The sequence below is a fragment of the Populus trichocarpa genome, chromosome 3, assembly GCF_000002775.5.
Source record: "Populus trichocarpa isolate Nisqually-1 chromosome 3, P.trichocarpa_v4.1, whole genome shotgun sequence".
Lineage (NCBI taxonomy): Eukaryota > Viridiplantae > Streptophyta > Magnoliopsida > Malpighiales > Salicaceae > Populus > Populus trichocarpa.
In genome coordinates this window covers 1739321-1754689 of record NC_037287.2, presented here as the reverse complement: position 1 = coordinate 1754689, position 15369 = coordinate 1739321, and the positions used below count along the sequence as shown (strand labels likewise).

General features: G+C 29.6%; 1 protein-coding gene across 1 annotated transcript; it reads left to right on the top strand.

Annotated features, from left to right (window-relative positions):
* The first annotated feature begins 7405 nt into the window (after window positions 1-7405).
* On the top strand, window positions 7406-12993 carry LOC112326841 (thiamine biosynthetic bifunctional enzyme TH1, chloroplastic). Its single transcript, XM_024596929.2, has 8 exons — window positions 7406-7738; window positions 7806-7881; window positions 7974-8049; window positions 9211-9345; window positions 10437-10501; window positions 10616-10743; window positions 11576-11832; window positions 12263-12993. Exons 1-8 carry the CDS (start codon window positions 7421-7423, stop codon window positions 12801-12803), a joined length of 1596 nt encoding a protein of 531 aa, XP_024452697.2. The 5' UTR covers window positions 7406-7420; the 3' UTR covers window positions 12804-12993.
* The last annotated feature ends 2376 nt before the right edge of the window (window positions 12994-15369 follow it).

The window sequence follows — 15369 nt, the reverse complement described above, 5'->3', positions numbered from 1 at the left end:
TTTTTATTTTTAAAAAAAAATTATATTTTTTTTAAATTATTTTTACTGATTTTTTTTAATATTAAACTGGTTAAGAATTTAACACTGTCATTTAAAAAAAACATTGTGAATTGCTACAATGTTTCCCTGTATGATTTTTTTTTTATGATTTTTTTTTCAAAATAGTCATTTTCGGTTTTTTTTTCATATTGAGCTGGTTGAGAATTTAGCTTTGTAGTTTTTTTATAAAAAAATATTGTAGATTACTACAATATTTTCCCCACATGGTTTTTCTTTTGGTACAATATTTCTCCACATGTTTTTTTTTAAATTATCTTTGTTGAATTTATTTATTTTAATATTTAGATGGTTGAGAATTTAGTTTTAGTTTTCCCCACATGTTTTTTTCTTTATTTTTTTTATTTTTATTTTTGCTTTTTTGTTTTTTTCCTAAAATTATCTTCTTTTTTTGTTTTTTGTGTTTTTTCAGAATTATTTTTGTCAATTTTATTTTTTTAATATTAAACTGGTTGAGAATTTAGCTCTGTAGTTTTTTCTTAAAAACACTGTTGATTGCTACAGTGTTTCCCCATGTGGTTTTTTTTCTTTTTTCTTTGTTTTTTTTTTCCAGAATTGTCTTTGTCAATTTTAGTTTTTTTTTCATATTGAGCTGGTTGATAATTTAGATTTGTAGTTTTTTTCTTGAAAAAAAACATTGTAGATTGCTACAGTGTTTTCCCACATGATTTTTTCTTGCTACAGTGTTTCCCCACATGTCTTTTTATCGATTTTTTTTCCAAAATTATTTTTGTCGAATTTATTTTTTTCATACTAAACTGGTTGAAAATTTAGCTTTGTAGCTTTTTTTCTTTAAAACACCGTTGATTGCTACAATTTTTCCCCACGTGATTTTTTTTGTTATGATTTTTTTCAAAATTATCTTTATCAATTTTATTATTTTTAATATTGAGCTGGTTGAAATTACAACTGTAGATTTCCTCATGAAATACTATAGATTGCTACAGTGTTTCCCGGTGTGGTTTTTTTTCCTTTTGTTTTTTTTTTGTGATATTTTCCAAAATTATATTTGTTGATCTTATTTTTTTAATATTGAGTTGGTTGATAATTACAATTGTATATTTCCTCACAAAACACTATAGATTGTTGCAGTGTTTCCCTACATTATTTTTTTTCCTTTTGTTTTTTTATGATTTTTTTTCAAAATTATTTGTCTATTTTGTTTTTTTAATATTCAGCTGGTTGAGAATTTAGCTTTGTAGTTTAATTTTTCTTGAAAACATTGTGGATTGCAATAGTGTTTCTCCATATAATTTTTAAAAAAAAATATACAATTTTTTTTACAAATCCATAACAAAGCACAAGCATGTTATAAGCCCCCAGCAACACGCGGCAACTAGTTATAATTCTAAGGAGTGAAGTTGTGTCTAGTCGTTGTACATAAGATAAAGGTGTTGTTTGGTTATATATATATATATATATATATATATATAAAAGACAGAAATAGTGAAAATAAAAATATATAAAATTACAAGTGTCTCAGAAAAAAAATTATTTTATATTTTTATTTTTATTTTTTCAATTAATCACATTTTATTTTTTTTATCTTTGTATCTTCTATCTTAAAATAGCAATTAAACACTAACAAGACAAGTGGTTGTTTATATATTGTATTTGGTTGATATATGACAAAAAAAAATTACATATAAAAAGTACTTTTTATTGTCATTAAACTTACTATGTTTGAAACAGTAAATAAAAATTATTATTATTATTATAGTTTAAAATGAATATTAAATTTTTTTAACTAACTTAAAAATAATATTTTTTTACTAATCAGAATCATCTTAAAAAAGAATTTGTAATCATAGAAATACAATTCATTTCTAAAAAATAATATAATTAAATTGTGATTTGTTCAATTATTAAATCATTTTTTTAGATATACTTAATAGTAAAATAAATAATTAACTAAGCATGTATCAGTATATCAATGTTGAAATATATATATATATAATACAGACATGCGGTTAGGTCTGGATTGGGTCTCGGGTTAAATTTGACAATATTGATATCATACTCTTTGCTTGTCGGGTAAAGTAACTATAAATAAACTCATTTATTTTGGATCAGGTCAATACCCATCATATTCAAATTAAACTAGTTAGGTGGCTCGCACTATGCCGCGGGTTTATTTTTTATTTTCATAAAAAAAAATATCATATGTTTATGTTATGAATGACTGACTTGTCAAATTATAGATGGAACGATGGATGATACTTTACTGTTAAAAAAAATGGTAAATTGTGTTTATGTTATGGATTATTGAAGGAATAAATAAAAGAAAAAAATTGATGAAGAACTAATCCTTGTGAAGGATGGAGGCAAATATCGTATCGTTTAGGACGTGAGAATAGAAGTTTATTAACCATGGTAGGTGTTATATGTGTGTGTGTGTGTGTGATGTATTTTGAATTAATTGATGAATTGTAATTTATACAATTTGAGAATCGTGTATGATGCACATGGAGGATGTCAAAGAAATTATAACTAATAATGTAAATATGTTGTATTGAGGTTTTGTGTTGTTGTTGGCATGATAAGAAATTAGTGGTACTTATAACAATGTAATAAAATGCCAATAACAGTGATGGATAATGAAATTTAGCCTTAATTATGGTGGCCAAATGAGATTAGGTTGATGATTTAAATAGATTGATGTATGTATGGTATTCATGTTATTTGAAAATGGATCGGATATGAATATTGCGAAAATAATGGTAGGTTCCATGACAAGGGGAGATTTTACTGAAAATCTAAAGAAATATTGGAATGTGCCAAAATAAGCATAAAAAATATGTAAGTTGAATATATTTATAAACCAAAATTGGACCGAAAACATGACGAGTTTGACGATTTATGTGGAAAAGCCATAATAGGCATAATAGATATTAGGATTGAAATTGATATAAATAAATAAAAAGTGAGAGCGAGAGAAATCACATGGTGGATATTATAACGAATTAGATGTGCTCGTGAGATAAAACAAGACACAAAATGAAAATGTTGAATGATTCCACGAATGATGAATAGAGACGTAATAATGGAAGGTTCAATGAGAATCTCAAAGAACTATGACTGCACATCGTTGAATATATATTTAATTACTTGTGCATGTATTGTGTGATTTTCTTTACATGCTGTATTTTATTCTTATTATATTTAATCTATATATTATGAAATTGCAAGTCCTTCAGATTCACACCAGGAGTAGTGTTTTAGGTCTAATCTCCTTTTGTATGATTAAATAAAAAGATGAAAATTAATGTATTTTGTCTTTAAGAAACTAAATGACTTAATATGTAATAATACTCCTTTTACATTAATTGTCGGGACATAAAAATATACTATTTTATATTTGTAATCTTAATGTTTGTTTACTTCCAATTATTATGAATTATGTGTGTTCCAATTATTATTAATTATGTGTGTTAATGGGAAAGAAATGAACATGTGAAATGTTATGCATATACAATGAATGATATGTTGTTGAGGTTCTACATGATTATGATATGATTGAGAAATGAGTATAATTGTACATGATGATTGTCGACAACTAGGGACCTCCAAGTATAAGGAAAACTGTGCCAAAATTTTGACTGAAATTTCGGCAAGTCTTAGATAAGTTTGATGGAAGAAAAAAAAATACCTATGTTTTTTAAGTTACGGCTCAAAGTTCTTTTACGAATGTATTAAATTACGGGGTGTTACACTTAATTCACAGTTAACCCAATGTTGAATGATTAAATTGAAAAAAAAAATTATCAATTAAAAAAAGAGAAAAAAAAACTCGAGTTAGCCTACCAAACTCGCAACACTGGTTATGAGTCCGAGCTAATAACATATAAAGCAAACCATAATATATTATAAATCCTAATCTCCAATAAACTAAATGTTGAAGTATAAAATTAGAAAATTTTTTATAGATTTAGAAAAAAGAAAATTAAGATAATCTTATAGAAAGTAAATAAAAAAAGAGATCAGTCAACTCGAATAATCTATCAAACCCGTGACCAAGGTCATGAGACTGTGATAACTATGTTAAAAGAAAATCAAAACAAATTATGAATCCCAATTTTCAATAAACCCATTGTTAAATGTTGAAAATAAATAAATAAAAAATAATCTAAAAATATGATATAATAAAACGATATGAATTTACCTGGGTTAACCCACAAAACACGTGACTCAAGCATAAGACTAAGATAACCTCATAGAAAGCAAACCAAAATAATTTATGAAGCTTAATTTTCAATAAATCAAAACAAATTATGAAGCATAAGACCGAGATAGCCTAAAAGAAAATCAAAACAAATTATGAATCCCAATTTTCAATAAACCCATTGTTAAATTTTGAAAATAAATAAAAAGTCAATCTAAAAATAGGATACAATAAAACGATATGTGTTTACCCGGGTTTACCCACAAAACACATGACTCAAGCATAAGACCGAGATAACCTCATAGAAAGCAAACCCAAAATAATTTATGAAGCCTAATTTATAATCAACCAAATGTTGAAGGATGAAATAGAAAAAATGTTAGTAAAAAAAAGACAATAAAAACTCGAGTCAACTAGGTTAACTCATTAAACCCGTAACTCAGGTAACGAGACTGAGATAACTTCATGGAAAACAGACCAAAATAAATCATGAAACATAATTCCCAATCAACCTAATGTTAAATGATGGAATTGAAAAAAAAATTGTTCATTAACAAAAGATATAAAAAAAACACGAGTCAGCCCGTCAAATCTGTGGTATGAGTTACAAGATCGAGCTAACCATGTATAAAGCAAACCAAAATAAATTATGAAACCTAATCTCCAATAAACTAAATATTAAAGTATGAAATTAGAAAAAAAAATAGATCTAGACAAAAAAGACAAAAAAAAAGCTATTGAAATGAATAGTATTTTACAAGGTAGTGTATAATAGAAGCACATTTTTAGTTTATACTAGATTTGTGACCCGCGTTTCATCGCGGGTTAGATATTTTTTTTCTCAATAAAAAAAACTATTTTTAGACTTTTTCAATATGTTTTTGTAATTAAAAAAATTCTAAGTGAAAATTAAAAAATTTATACATACATGTAATTAAAAAAAACTGAGAACTATGTGTGTTAATAAGTGAAAAAAAAAATATAAACGATGACTAAAAATAAAAACTGGTAAAATCGAGAGACAAATTTAGATTAAGATATTTAATTTTGCAAGACGTGATGTTTACGCGGTTGTGTTTGCTAAATTTGTTAATTAAAATAATGTTTTTATTCAATCAAATGATAATAAAAATAGACATACACATTAAATTAACTGAATAAAATATAAGGAAAAAAATAATATGCAAGATTGCACATATTATAAATATTATTTGAAAATAAATTTCTTTTTATTTTAAAAAATAAAGTTTATCTATACAAAAAATTTTAAAAAATATAGATTAATCGAAAAAACCTCATAAAATATTTTTTAAAAAATAATCATCATTTCAAATAAGCTTTTTAAATAGCATAAAATAGAGAAGGAATACTAATCTAAATATAAATAAAATTAAGATTAAGATTAATTTTAAAAAAATGTAAACAAAAAAATGAAAATATTTTTCCCAAACAAAAAAAAGTGAACAGTATCATCCACAATAAAACTTGTGGGGTGAACTTGGAACATGAGCTCAACCAAGTTTAATATTTTTTTCCCTTTTAATTTATAGCAAACATAAAAAAATAAACAATGTCGTCTATGGTAAAACATGAAGGGATGAACAATGCAGCTGCACGATATTCACTTCACACATTTTCTCCTTAAATTTATAGCAAAACTTAAAAAAAAACAATTACTAGTGTCTTCCACAGTAAAATGTGAGAGGGGTGAACATTACGTCTGCACAATATTCATCCCATACGCTTTAGTTTATTTAGGGTGAACCTGGACCATAAACTTAGCCGAGTTTAATATTTTTCTCCCTTAAATTTATAGCAGACCTAATAAAAAATGAACAATGTCGTTTACGGTTAAACATGAGGAGGTGAACAGTGCAACTACACAATATTCACTTCATATATTTTTCTCTTAAATTTATTATAAAAAAAAGCAGGAAAACAGTGTGACTGTACAATATTCAATTCACACACTTTAAATTATAAATAATAAGTAATATATATATATATATATGTATATATATATATATATATATGTAACATAACATAACATAATAATAATAATAATAATAATAATAATAAATAATATAAGAGAAAATGGAAAAACATTGTCAACTTGCACAATATTGTTTTTCACACTGTTTAGATTATAAGTGCACTGCATGCAATTAAATTTGTTCTGGGCACTAATAATTTATTTTTATGATAAATATTAATACGCATAAAGATAATAATTAAATTAAAACAATAGCTAAAACTTTTTTGAAAAGCATTTTGAATCTAAATTATTGTTCACTACAATAAAATAATGTAATGATATTTTTATTTTTTTCGCCCAAAAAACTCAACACAAACTTATAATGATATTATGAAGTCTTTTCACATTGTTATTGTCATATAAAGTAGTGACAAGCAAGTATTCTCCCACCTTAATTATATCATTGATAACAAAAAAAATTAAATCTTTTATATAAAATATTTTTATATTTTCATAATGATTTTTTGATTATTCTAATTTAAATTGAGGGATAATTTATATTTAACTTAATATAAAAAATATAATAAATGCTTGAAAAATTTGTTTGAAAATCTTATAATTTATTTTGTTTTACACTTTATCTCTATTATTTTAAAAGCTATATTAGTCAACTTATTTTTTAAATTTAAATAAAAGATAAATATACTATAAACAATCAAAATTCACTATAAAAAACAGTCAATCAAAATCTAATTTATTTATTCCATCTTCTCTCTACAACACAATCCCCTACTCTTTTGGCAAAAAGCTATAATTTGAATTTGCCAAGATGACCCTAGTTTTCCCAAAAGTATAATTTGAACCCTTCAAGTTACAACAAACATCATTTCTCTCTCTCTCTCTCTCTCTTTTTGTGAGTTTTGATTCAAAATTTGACTGGTAATTTTTATTTTATATTTTTATCATATTATATTTTTATTTACCAAACCTATATTCTCAAATTGCTACCAGAAAAGGCAGGTAATTTGGTGGTCCATTATTATAATCAAAGACCTAAACGCAACAGAAATGATCTTGAAGGACTGAAGTGAAAACATTTACAAACATCTAACGTCGATATTCCTTTTTTCCTCTTTCTAGAGACCCGCGTTGCATAACCGGGCCGGGTTGAGCCCGCCCAAGTAACATTATATATTATATTCGATAAGTGGTGGTCGCGTCATGAAATGGCCTACGGTGGAGTCATCTTCTCCAATTCCTTCTCCTTCTACCAAAAACGCATAGTTATGAGCTCAAGAATGCAAGAGAAAAACGGCGGTGCTTCAGTCCCGCACGTCTTGAGTGTAGCCGGCTCTGATTCCGGTGCCGGCGCCGGAATCCAAGCCGACCTCAAGGCTTGTTCCGCACGCGGAGTTTATTGTTCTACAGTGATAACTTCCGTTACTGCACAAAACACCGTTGGAGTTCAGGCAGTACACGCTGTGCCGGAGGATTTTGTTGCCCAGCAGTTGAAGTCAGTGCTTTCAGATATGCAAGTTGATGTCGTAAGTTCTTAACATTTCAATTGGTCCTTCAAATTTGCTTTTGATTGATTGCGATTTCGTTTTTTAGGTTAAAACAGGGATGCTGCCTTCTGTTGGGGTAGTTAAGGTTCTTCTTCAGAGTCTCACTGAGTTTTCGGTTCGAGGTAAAGAAAAAGGGAAAAATTTCGAATTATTTCGAATGATTTAATTTGTGATTTTACTGAGTTTAATGACGTAATAATTAAATTAAAGGCAGCTTTGGTTGTTGATCCTGTCATGGTTTCTACCAGTGGAGACGTGCTTGCTGGCCCTTCCATTCTTTCCACTTTTCGGTAAGTTGCTGTAGTTTTTGTTTTTAACAGTCGTTATTTGGTTTTTCTTCTTGTTGATTATTTTTCTAGTGGGAAAATTAGTTAACAATCACTCCATTTTGAGAGATTATGAGAGTTTTATTGTGGATGCTGAGCCATTGTTACACCGGGACAGCGGTGGTGGTGAGTGTAAGCAATAGGAAATGGAGTCTGTCGAGCAATTTTGCTGTTATTAATCTGTGAAGATGGGAAATTTGAATCATATTGAATTACAACTTATTCGTGGTGGAAAACGTTGAACAATTTGAGACTCATGCTTATAGAAAGAAGAATTATTTTCAGTCAAGTAGTATCACGTGCCTTCTCTCAAGCTGTGAGCTTTTTATAAGCTGTTAAGAGCATCAACAGCCAGCTAGTTAATGAACCGCTATCAATCTAGTAGAAATTGTGTCAAAGTAAAGTATTTTTATCTCAATACATCACTAACGGTGAAGTTGACATTTCTTAATAAAATATTCAAAAATTGCAGCTGCAATAGTTAGAAATCTGCCGCACAGTATTTTTTGGTTTCTTTCATTTCCAAGAGCCACAATTTTCTACAACCAAATCTACCTTCCAGGTTCCAAGTTCTTCTCATATTTGCATTGCTGAGTGGTGCTCCATTAACTTCTCTGCAGCCAGCCAACTTCAGCAAGTGTAGGCTATCTCTGCCTGATTTCATTGATTATTTTGTTGGCAAAATCTAAGTCCACTTCACTGTTTGTCTAAATATGTTGCCTTGCACCTTTTAACATCTGTACTTTCACCTTTGTTTTATCAATGTCTAGAACAATACAAAAATCAGATCATGTCTTAAGTTATCCATACTGGGACCTGGTTATATCATGTCTTGTGCCCTGCTGAAGGCTATTGAGGGCAATCCTCTAAGGATGGAGCACTTGGCTAACTGAACAAGTATTTATGGGTGGAATTGCCTTCTTAAGGAGCTGTAGATGAGGCATAGGAATGGCTGGCAATTTCATCCTAGATGAGCAACCTTTTCCATATAGACCTTGTACGGGCGCTGGCCATCACCAACTTATTGAGAGTTGCTTTGTTTTTTTTTTTTTTCATTTTTTTTGCCCTGTGAACTTTTATGTTGGATATTTGCAATAATTTCAAATTTCTGGTTCTTGAATGTAGAGAGGAGCTCCTTCCCATGGCCAACATAGTAACCCCAAATATAAAAGAGGCATCTGCTCTACTTGGTGGTATACGCCTTGAAACAGTTGCTGACATGCGCAACGCAGCTGAGCTGTTGCATGCACTGGGTCCACGGTTAGTTCATGGAATTTGATTTTGTCCTTCACTTGCTTAGGGAAACTAACATTATAAAACTATTCAGTACTTTTATCTCTTTAAGTCCATGAAATGGCTCACTTTAGGAGTTCTGCTATTGAAAAGGTGGTAAGTTTACCTCTTGTTCAAATTGCAGCATTTTCTATTTGACAGCATAAGATTTAGAAAGTCATTACACCCTCAAAGGTGAGAAAATGCTACAAGCAAGGCATGAGCTTTTTCAATGTCTTGGATCTTATTGTCAAGAACACAAGGAACTGTTTAAAGAACAATGTGTTTCCGGGGTTATCTGTCAAGTTAAGAGACAAAATTGTAGCTGTTTCAACTTGCAAGTACAATCATCTAATAGCTAGATTATGGAAAGTATTATGTGACATTCATGTGCAGGTCCTCTGTGGTTGGTTAGTTCTTTGTTGTCATTGGTTATCAGAATGGTCTTTGTTGTTTCAAATAAGCTGAAGAGAATAATGTGGCATCTATAGCACTCATGATTATGAGTTATGTGCCAGTTATGGGATTCTTGATGCAGAAACCAAGACACTTAAAGTTAATATGTCCTTTTACTCTGTGAAGATAGGGGAAAACTTAATGTGATAGCTCACATGGCTCCCACCTGGAAACTGCCTAGAGCATTTGTTTTGTTTTTGCTTTTTTCTAATATCTGGAAACTGTCATGCAAGTTGTTAAAGCTGCTCTAACAGCTTGAATAACAACTCTTCGCATTGGGCATCAGTCATTTTGCCCTTGTAAGTTCTCCCATGCATGTAATCATGGTGCTGAATCACTATGATGCCAAGCATGATGTAGCACAGCGCTTGAGGTTGAAATATTAAGGGTTATTCTACCATGTCAACATGGTGCTGTCCCATGTTTTCTTACAACAAATTGAACTCAAATATTTAATCTGTTGCTTTTCTGATGTTAATAAGTGTTTTCAGTGTTGTCTATGGCACTGGATTTAGTCTTGGAGAAAATCTATTACAAAATGGGTTTAACACGAGGAATAGAATAGATCCAGTACTCTGAGCTTAGAGAGTTGCATGATTACAGTTGTTAATTTTGTTTTCCAGAAATGTGCTTGTCAAAGGTGGTGATCTCCCTGATTCTTTGGATGCTGTTGATATCTTCTTTAATGGTGAGCTTAAATTTTACTAAACTTGTTAAATAATAATGCTATTCCTTATATTTTGTCTGTGATCATGAGTAATGTTCATTTTAAAGCCAGTCTAACACTAGGAAGTTTTTGCAGGTGAACACTTCTATGAGCTGCGCTCATCTCGCATAAAAACTCGCAATACTCATGGTACTGGCTGCACTTTGGCTTCATGTATAGCAGCTGAGCTGGCAAAAGGTTCTCCAATGCTCACAGCTGTTAGGGTAACTAAAAAGCATTTGTACTTTTGATTCATAGCCAACTTCAAATACTTAGTGATTCAGGAGTATCATGACTGGTTGTACAGTCAAGATTGAGTTCATAATGAGCTAAAACATCAATTTATGTATTTATTTAAATTCACCAAGCCTTATCAGTAAATACAAGATAGGATATGCCTATGGAACCCAAATTGAGTTGATTAAGCCTGCTTTTTATATATTGTTCAGATGTTTTATTGGATGTTAAGAATGATGCTATCCTTTTATCATTCGCCCTAGAGAGAGAGCTATGATGGTCCATGGGTCATTTAGGCTAAATCATCCAAAACTATCCTGAACTTTGAGTTAAATTGAACTTAGTCCTTGAACTTCAATTTTTCAATTTGAGTACCATGAACTATTTTTTGGTAAAAAATGCCTAGGTTTCTGTCCCCCTGTTAACCTTTTTCTCTCTCAAATAACGTGTTTTCATGAAAGGTGTCATGTTTATAGACTTTTATTTGTGGTTTACCTAAAAAACAATAGTTCAAGGTTCTCAAATAAAAAAAAAATTAAAGCTCATGGGTTAAGTTTCAGTTTGACCCAAAGTTTAGGGTAATTTTGGATAATTTAGCAGGCCATTTATTTTGACTTGTAATTTACAGCTGCATGCCTGGAGTGTTCTCTCTCTCTCTCTCTCTCTATAGACTTTTATTTGTGTTCTCTCTCTCTCTCTTTATAGACTTTTATTTGTGTTCCCCCCCCCCCGCCCCTCCATTTTAATTTCCTTCTTTTAATTTTCTTTCTCGTCTTTTGTTTTGTGTACCAGCATTCTTATATACCCTAATTGCGGCAGGTGGCTAAGCGCTATGTTGAGACAGCCTTGGAATATAGCAAAGACATTTTGATTGGAAATGGGATTCAAGGCCCCTTTGACCACCTACTAAGGCTTAAGAGTGGTTCTCACAGCTTCCATAGAAAAGATGCATTCAATCCAAGTGACTTGTTTCTGTATGCAGTTACAGATTCTGGGATGAATAAAAAGTGGGGACGGTCCACGGTAGATGCTGTTGCAGCAGCCATACAAGGAGGGGCTACCATTGTTCAATTGAGGTTTGACTGTTTGATGTTATGCTTTTTTAATTCACTTTGAAGCAGCTAATTGTTACTTTAAAAAAATATAGACATTCAGTGCTCTGCATATTCTTAGTTGTCTCATGCATTTCTCTATCATAATTTTGCTGATTATATTTCTTGAACTTCCATGAACGTGATCATCATAATGGATCTCTAGTTTGAAGTGTCTAAAGCAATTTTTTGGTCATAATGGAGTGTCTAAAGCAATGTTTTGGTCTGTACTATCACCCTTTTGCAATTGAATAGGCGCTGTCCTACAGTGACTTTTAATACGTTGAAGAGGTTGCTTTGCAGAAAAATATAGGTTGCCATGAATACGAGTAGAGTTTTGCTTATAGCTTGATCTCTGCATGGATGCATAATTTGCAATTGCATAGGAATATAATTCTGTAAATTTTCTTCACAGGGACAAGGATGCTGGAACAAAGGATTTTTTGGAAACAGCAAAATCGTGTCTTGCAGTCTGTCGTTCCCATGGAGTTCCGCTATTGATAAATGACTGTGTTGATGTAGCCCTTGCAAGTGATGCTGATGGGGTACATGTCGGCCAGTCTGACATGCCTGCTACCGTGGCCCGCACTCTTCTGGGTCCAGAGAAAATAATCGGTGTATCATGCAAGACAATAGAGCAAGCTCAGCAAGCATGGATTGGCGGTGCGGACTACATTGGTTGTGGTGGAGTATATTCAACCAATACCAAGGCAAACAATCCCACTATCGGTTTGGATGGATTAAAAACTGTTTGTTCGGCTTCTAAGCTACCTGTGGTTGCAATTGGTGGGATTAATGATTCGAATGCAGGCACTGTGATGGAGATGGGGGTGCCAAATCTGAAAGGTGTCGCCGTTGTTTCAGCTCTATTCGATAGGGAAAATGTTTTGGCAGAGACCAAGAAGTTGCATGCGTTATTAATGGAGGCATCATCATCATCATCAAAGATACAATAAATTCCAGGCATGGACCAGTCTTTGTTGGTAAGGCCTTTCTGTTTTTCGACGTAGCATCTTTGGATAAATTCTTGTTTTGCTCAGTTGCCGTAATATGTACAATAACCGTATAAATAAATGTTCAAGTGACCTTGAGTTTCTTTATAAATAAGATTTTAAACTCGGAGCTTCGTTAAAAAAATAGTACAAAATTTTTTCTTTAATTTTTTTCATAAAAACATAAACATCAAATATTTTAGGCTAAGATATATTTGACATACTTATAAAAACTTGGTCACCTGCTAACTTGCTAATTAATTTGAATCAAAGTTTTATTTTAATTAAAACATGTTATTTTATTATTATTTTTTTAAATCTTGAAATGATATTATTTTAATAAAAAAAATGAAGAGTAAGATATGATAGAGGATAGATTTCTATCTCTATTAAAAGATAAAATTAATTAAATATAACGTCTAGATTAAAGAATTTTACTGGTTTACATGAATAAAAATCTATCCAATATTGGAACTAGTGTTAAATAAATATAAGCTCACACTGTTGGGAAAGATTACTATAGCTACAAACTTATTTACATTATTTATTGAAATAGTAATGATATCTTTGCTTCTCTAATCAAAAAATTTATAACTAGGGACTTTAAAGTATTTTCACGGGTCTCTTCCGGTTTTAAGAGTGAAATACTCTTAAAAGTAAAAATCTCTATAATATCATTAAGGGGCTACTTCTAAAATGTTCTTTTTTTTAATATTATCATGTAAGATCAAAGATAATTTCATCTTTGATTATATATATATATATAAAATTAAAAGTTGCTTAAAATATTATTGGAAGTTAAAAAATTCAAACTAGAGTCATGGGGTTTTTCCATCTTTTTCCAAAGATTTTTTGTTATTATCATGTTAAAACATGAACAATTTAGTATTTAGCTAAATAAAAAGAACAAGAAAAAAAGGATAGTAGCTTGTGATGCACTTATAAGTACGTGGGAGACGCCTATACTTTTTGGACGGTGCTCGTGGTGTCTGCCAACATCTAAAAATACCATTCTGTTTGGTTTTTGGAAGCATCATCATCTTTTTTTTGTTGGTGCAACGCATGTTTCTCTTTCTCTCTCTCCTCCCCCAAAACAAGCTCTCTTGGTTTTTAATATTTCAACTTCAGTTTTTATTTTTTTTATTTCTAATTATTAATCTTGATTCTTTCATATAAGTTTTATTTGTTTTTAATTTTATTCTCCAATCACAATTGATCAAATATTAGATTTTCTTATTCCATCCTTATTCTTTGGATTTTTTTTCCTCGGTATTTTTGTAAAAGTTCTATTGGTTTTTAATTTCAATTTTTAATTCAAATTAATAATATTATGTTTTTTAATTTGGTCCTTATCGTTTTGATTTTTAATTTTTTCTTGGCCCTTTTGTAAGAGCTATTTTTTTTTTTCAATTTTACCTTTTAATCAAACCATTGTTTTTGTTTTTTATGTCTTTTGATTATCATTCTTTTGATTTTTTTGTCCTTTAACTAAATTTATTTTTATTTTTAATTTCATCATTCAATCAAATATATAATTTATTTTTCAATTTTGATCATTAATTTTTTAATTGTTTTTTTAATCCTTTAGTATAACAAAAATTCTAATAACCCGGGTTTCAGATTTGAAAAGTTAATATATATTTTTTTTAAAAAAAGCTTATTTTTTTTTATCGAGTTATTCTACTCTTATAATTTAGACTACAAGTTTGACAAGATATTTCAAATTGGCTCGGTCTTAATTTACATGGTTATAAATTTATTATGTTAACTTAGATTAACTAATATTAATATTTTTTTACTCCATTTTAACACTTGAATATTTTTTTTTAAATAATCTGATCCTGTGGTGAAACAAGACTAGTCTGGAGTCTTGACCTAAAATACTTGATACTTATACAAGGAATGTTATTCAACAAATATTTTTGGAGGTATAATAATATTCCTTTCAAACACATCCCACCTGTGACCTAACTAACATGTCAAAGTTTAGATATAATTAAATGTATAAAAGGTACTCATGTTTGTCTCTCTTGTGTATGCCATTGAATCTATTTTATTTTATTTTTTGTTAAAATTTAATTTTTATTTATTTTAATGATTTTAAAATGCTGATATAAAAAATAATTTTTTTTTAAAAATATTTTAATACATTTATAAATAAAAAATATTTTAAAAAATATCATGTTTTAGACACCGTGGTTAATATTATTGTCTTTGCCAAATTGACATGTGCTTGATCAATTGAACGATTTATGTGAGTTTAAATGCTCTTAATTTGTAAAATTTCAATAAATTGAAAAAAAAATCATAAAGTGTATATAGTAATTTTACCATCATCTCATTATAATAAAGTGAGAAATGAAACTATATCTTCTGCTTAAGTCAATTACAACACCATGTAACCACATAACATGAGGCACTTCAAAGCGGGTCGCATTTGGAAGCTATATTTGAGGTCAATATAACAACGGTCTAGTTAGAATAAGATGCAAGCATCTAATATTTATTTATAGCTCCAAGAAGAATTTGA

Bases quoted from the DNA above. Each gene is read 5' to 3' on its own strand.
- LOC112326841 (XM_024596929.2), top strand. From the start codon at position 7,421: ATGGCCTACGGTGGAGTCATCTTCTCCAATTCCTTCTCCTTCTACCAA. The intron at 7,882-7,973 runs GTAAAGAAAAAG...AATTAAAGGCAG, and splicing joins CACTGAGTTTTCGGTTCGAG to CTTTGGTTGTTGATCCTGTC. The intron at 10,502-10,615 runs GTGAGCTTAAAT...AAGTTTTTGCAG, and splicing joins TGTTGATATCTTCTTTAATG to GTGAACACTTCTATGAGCTG.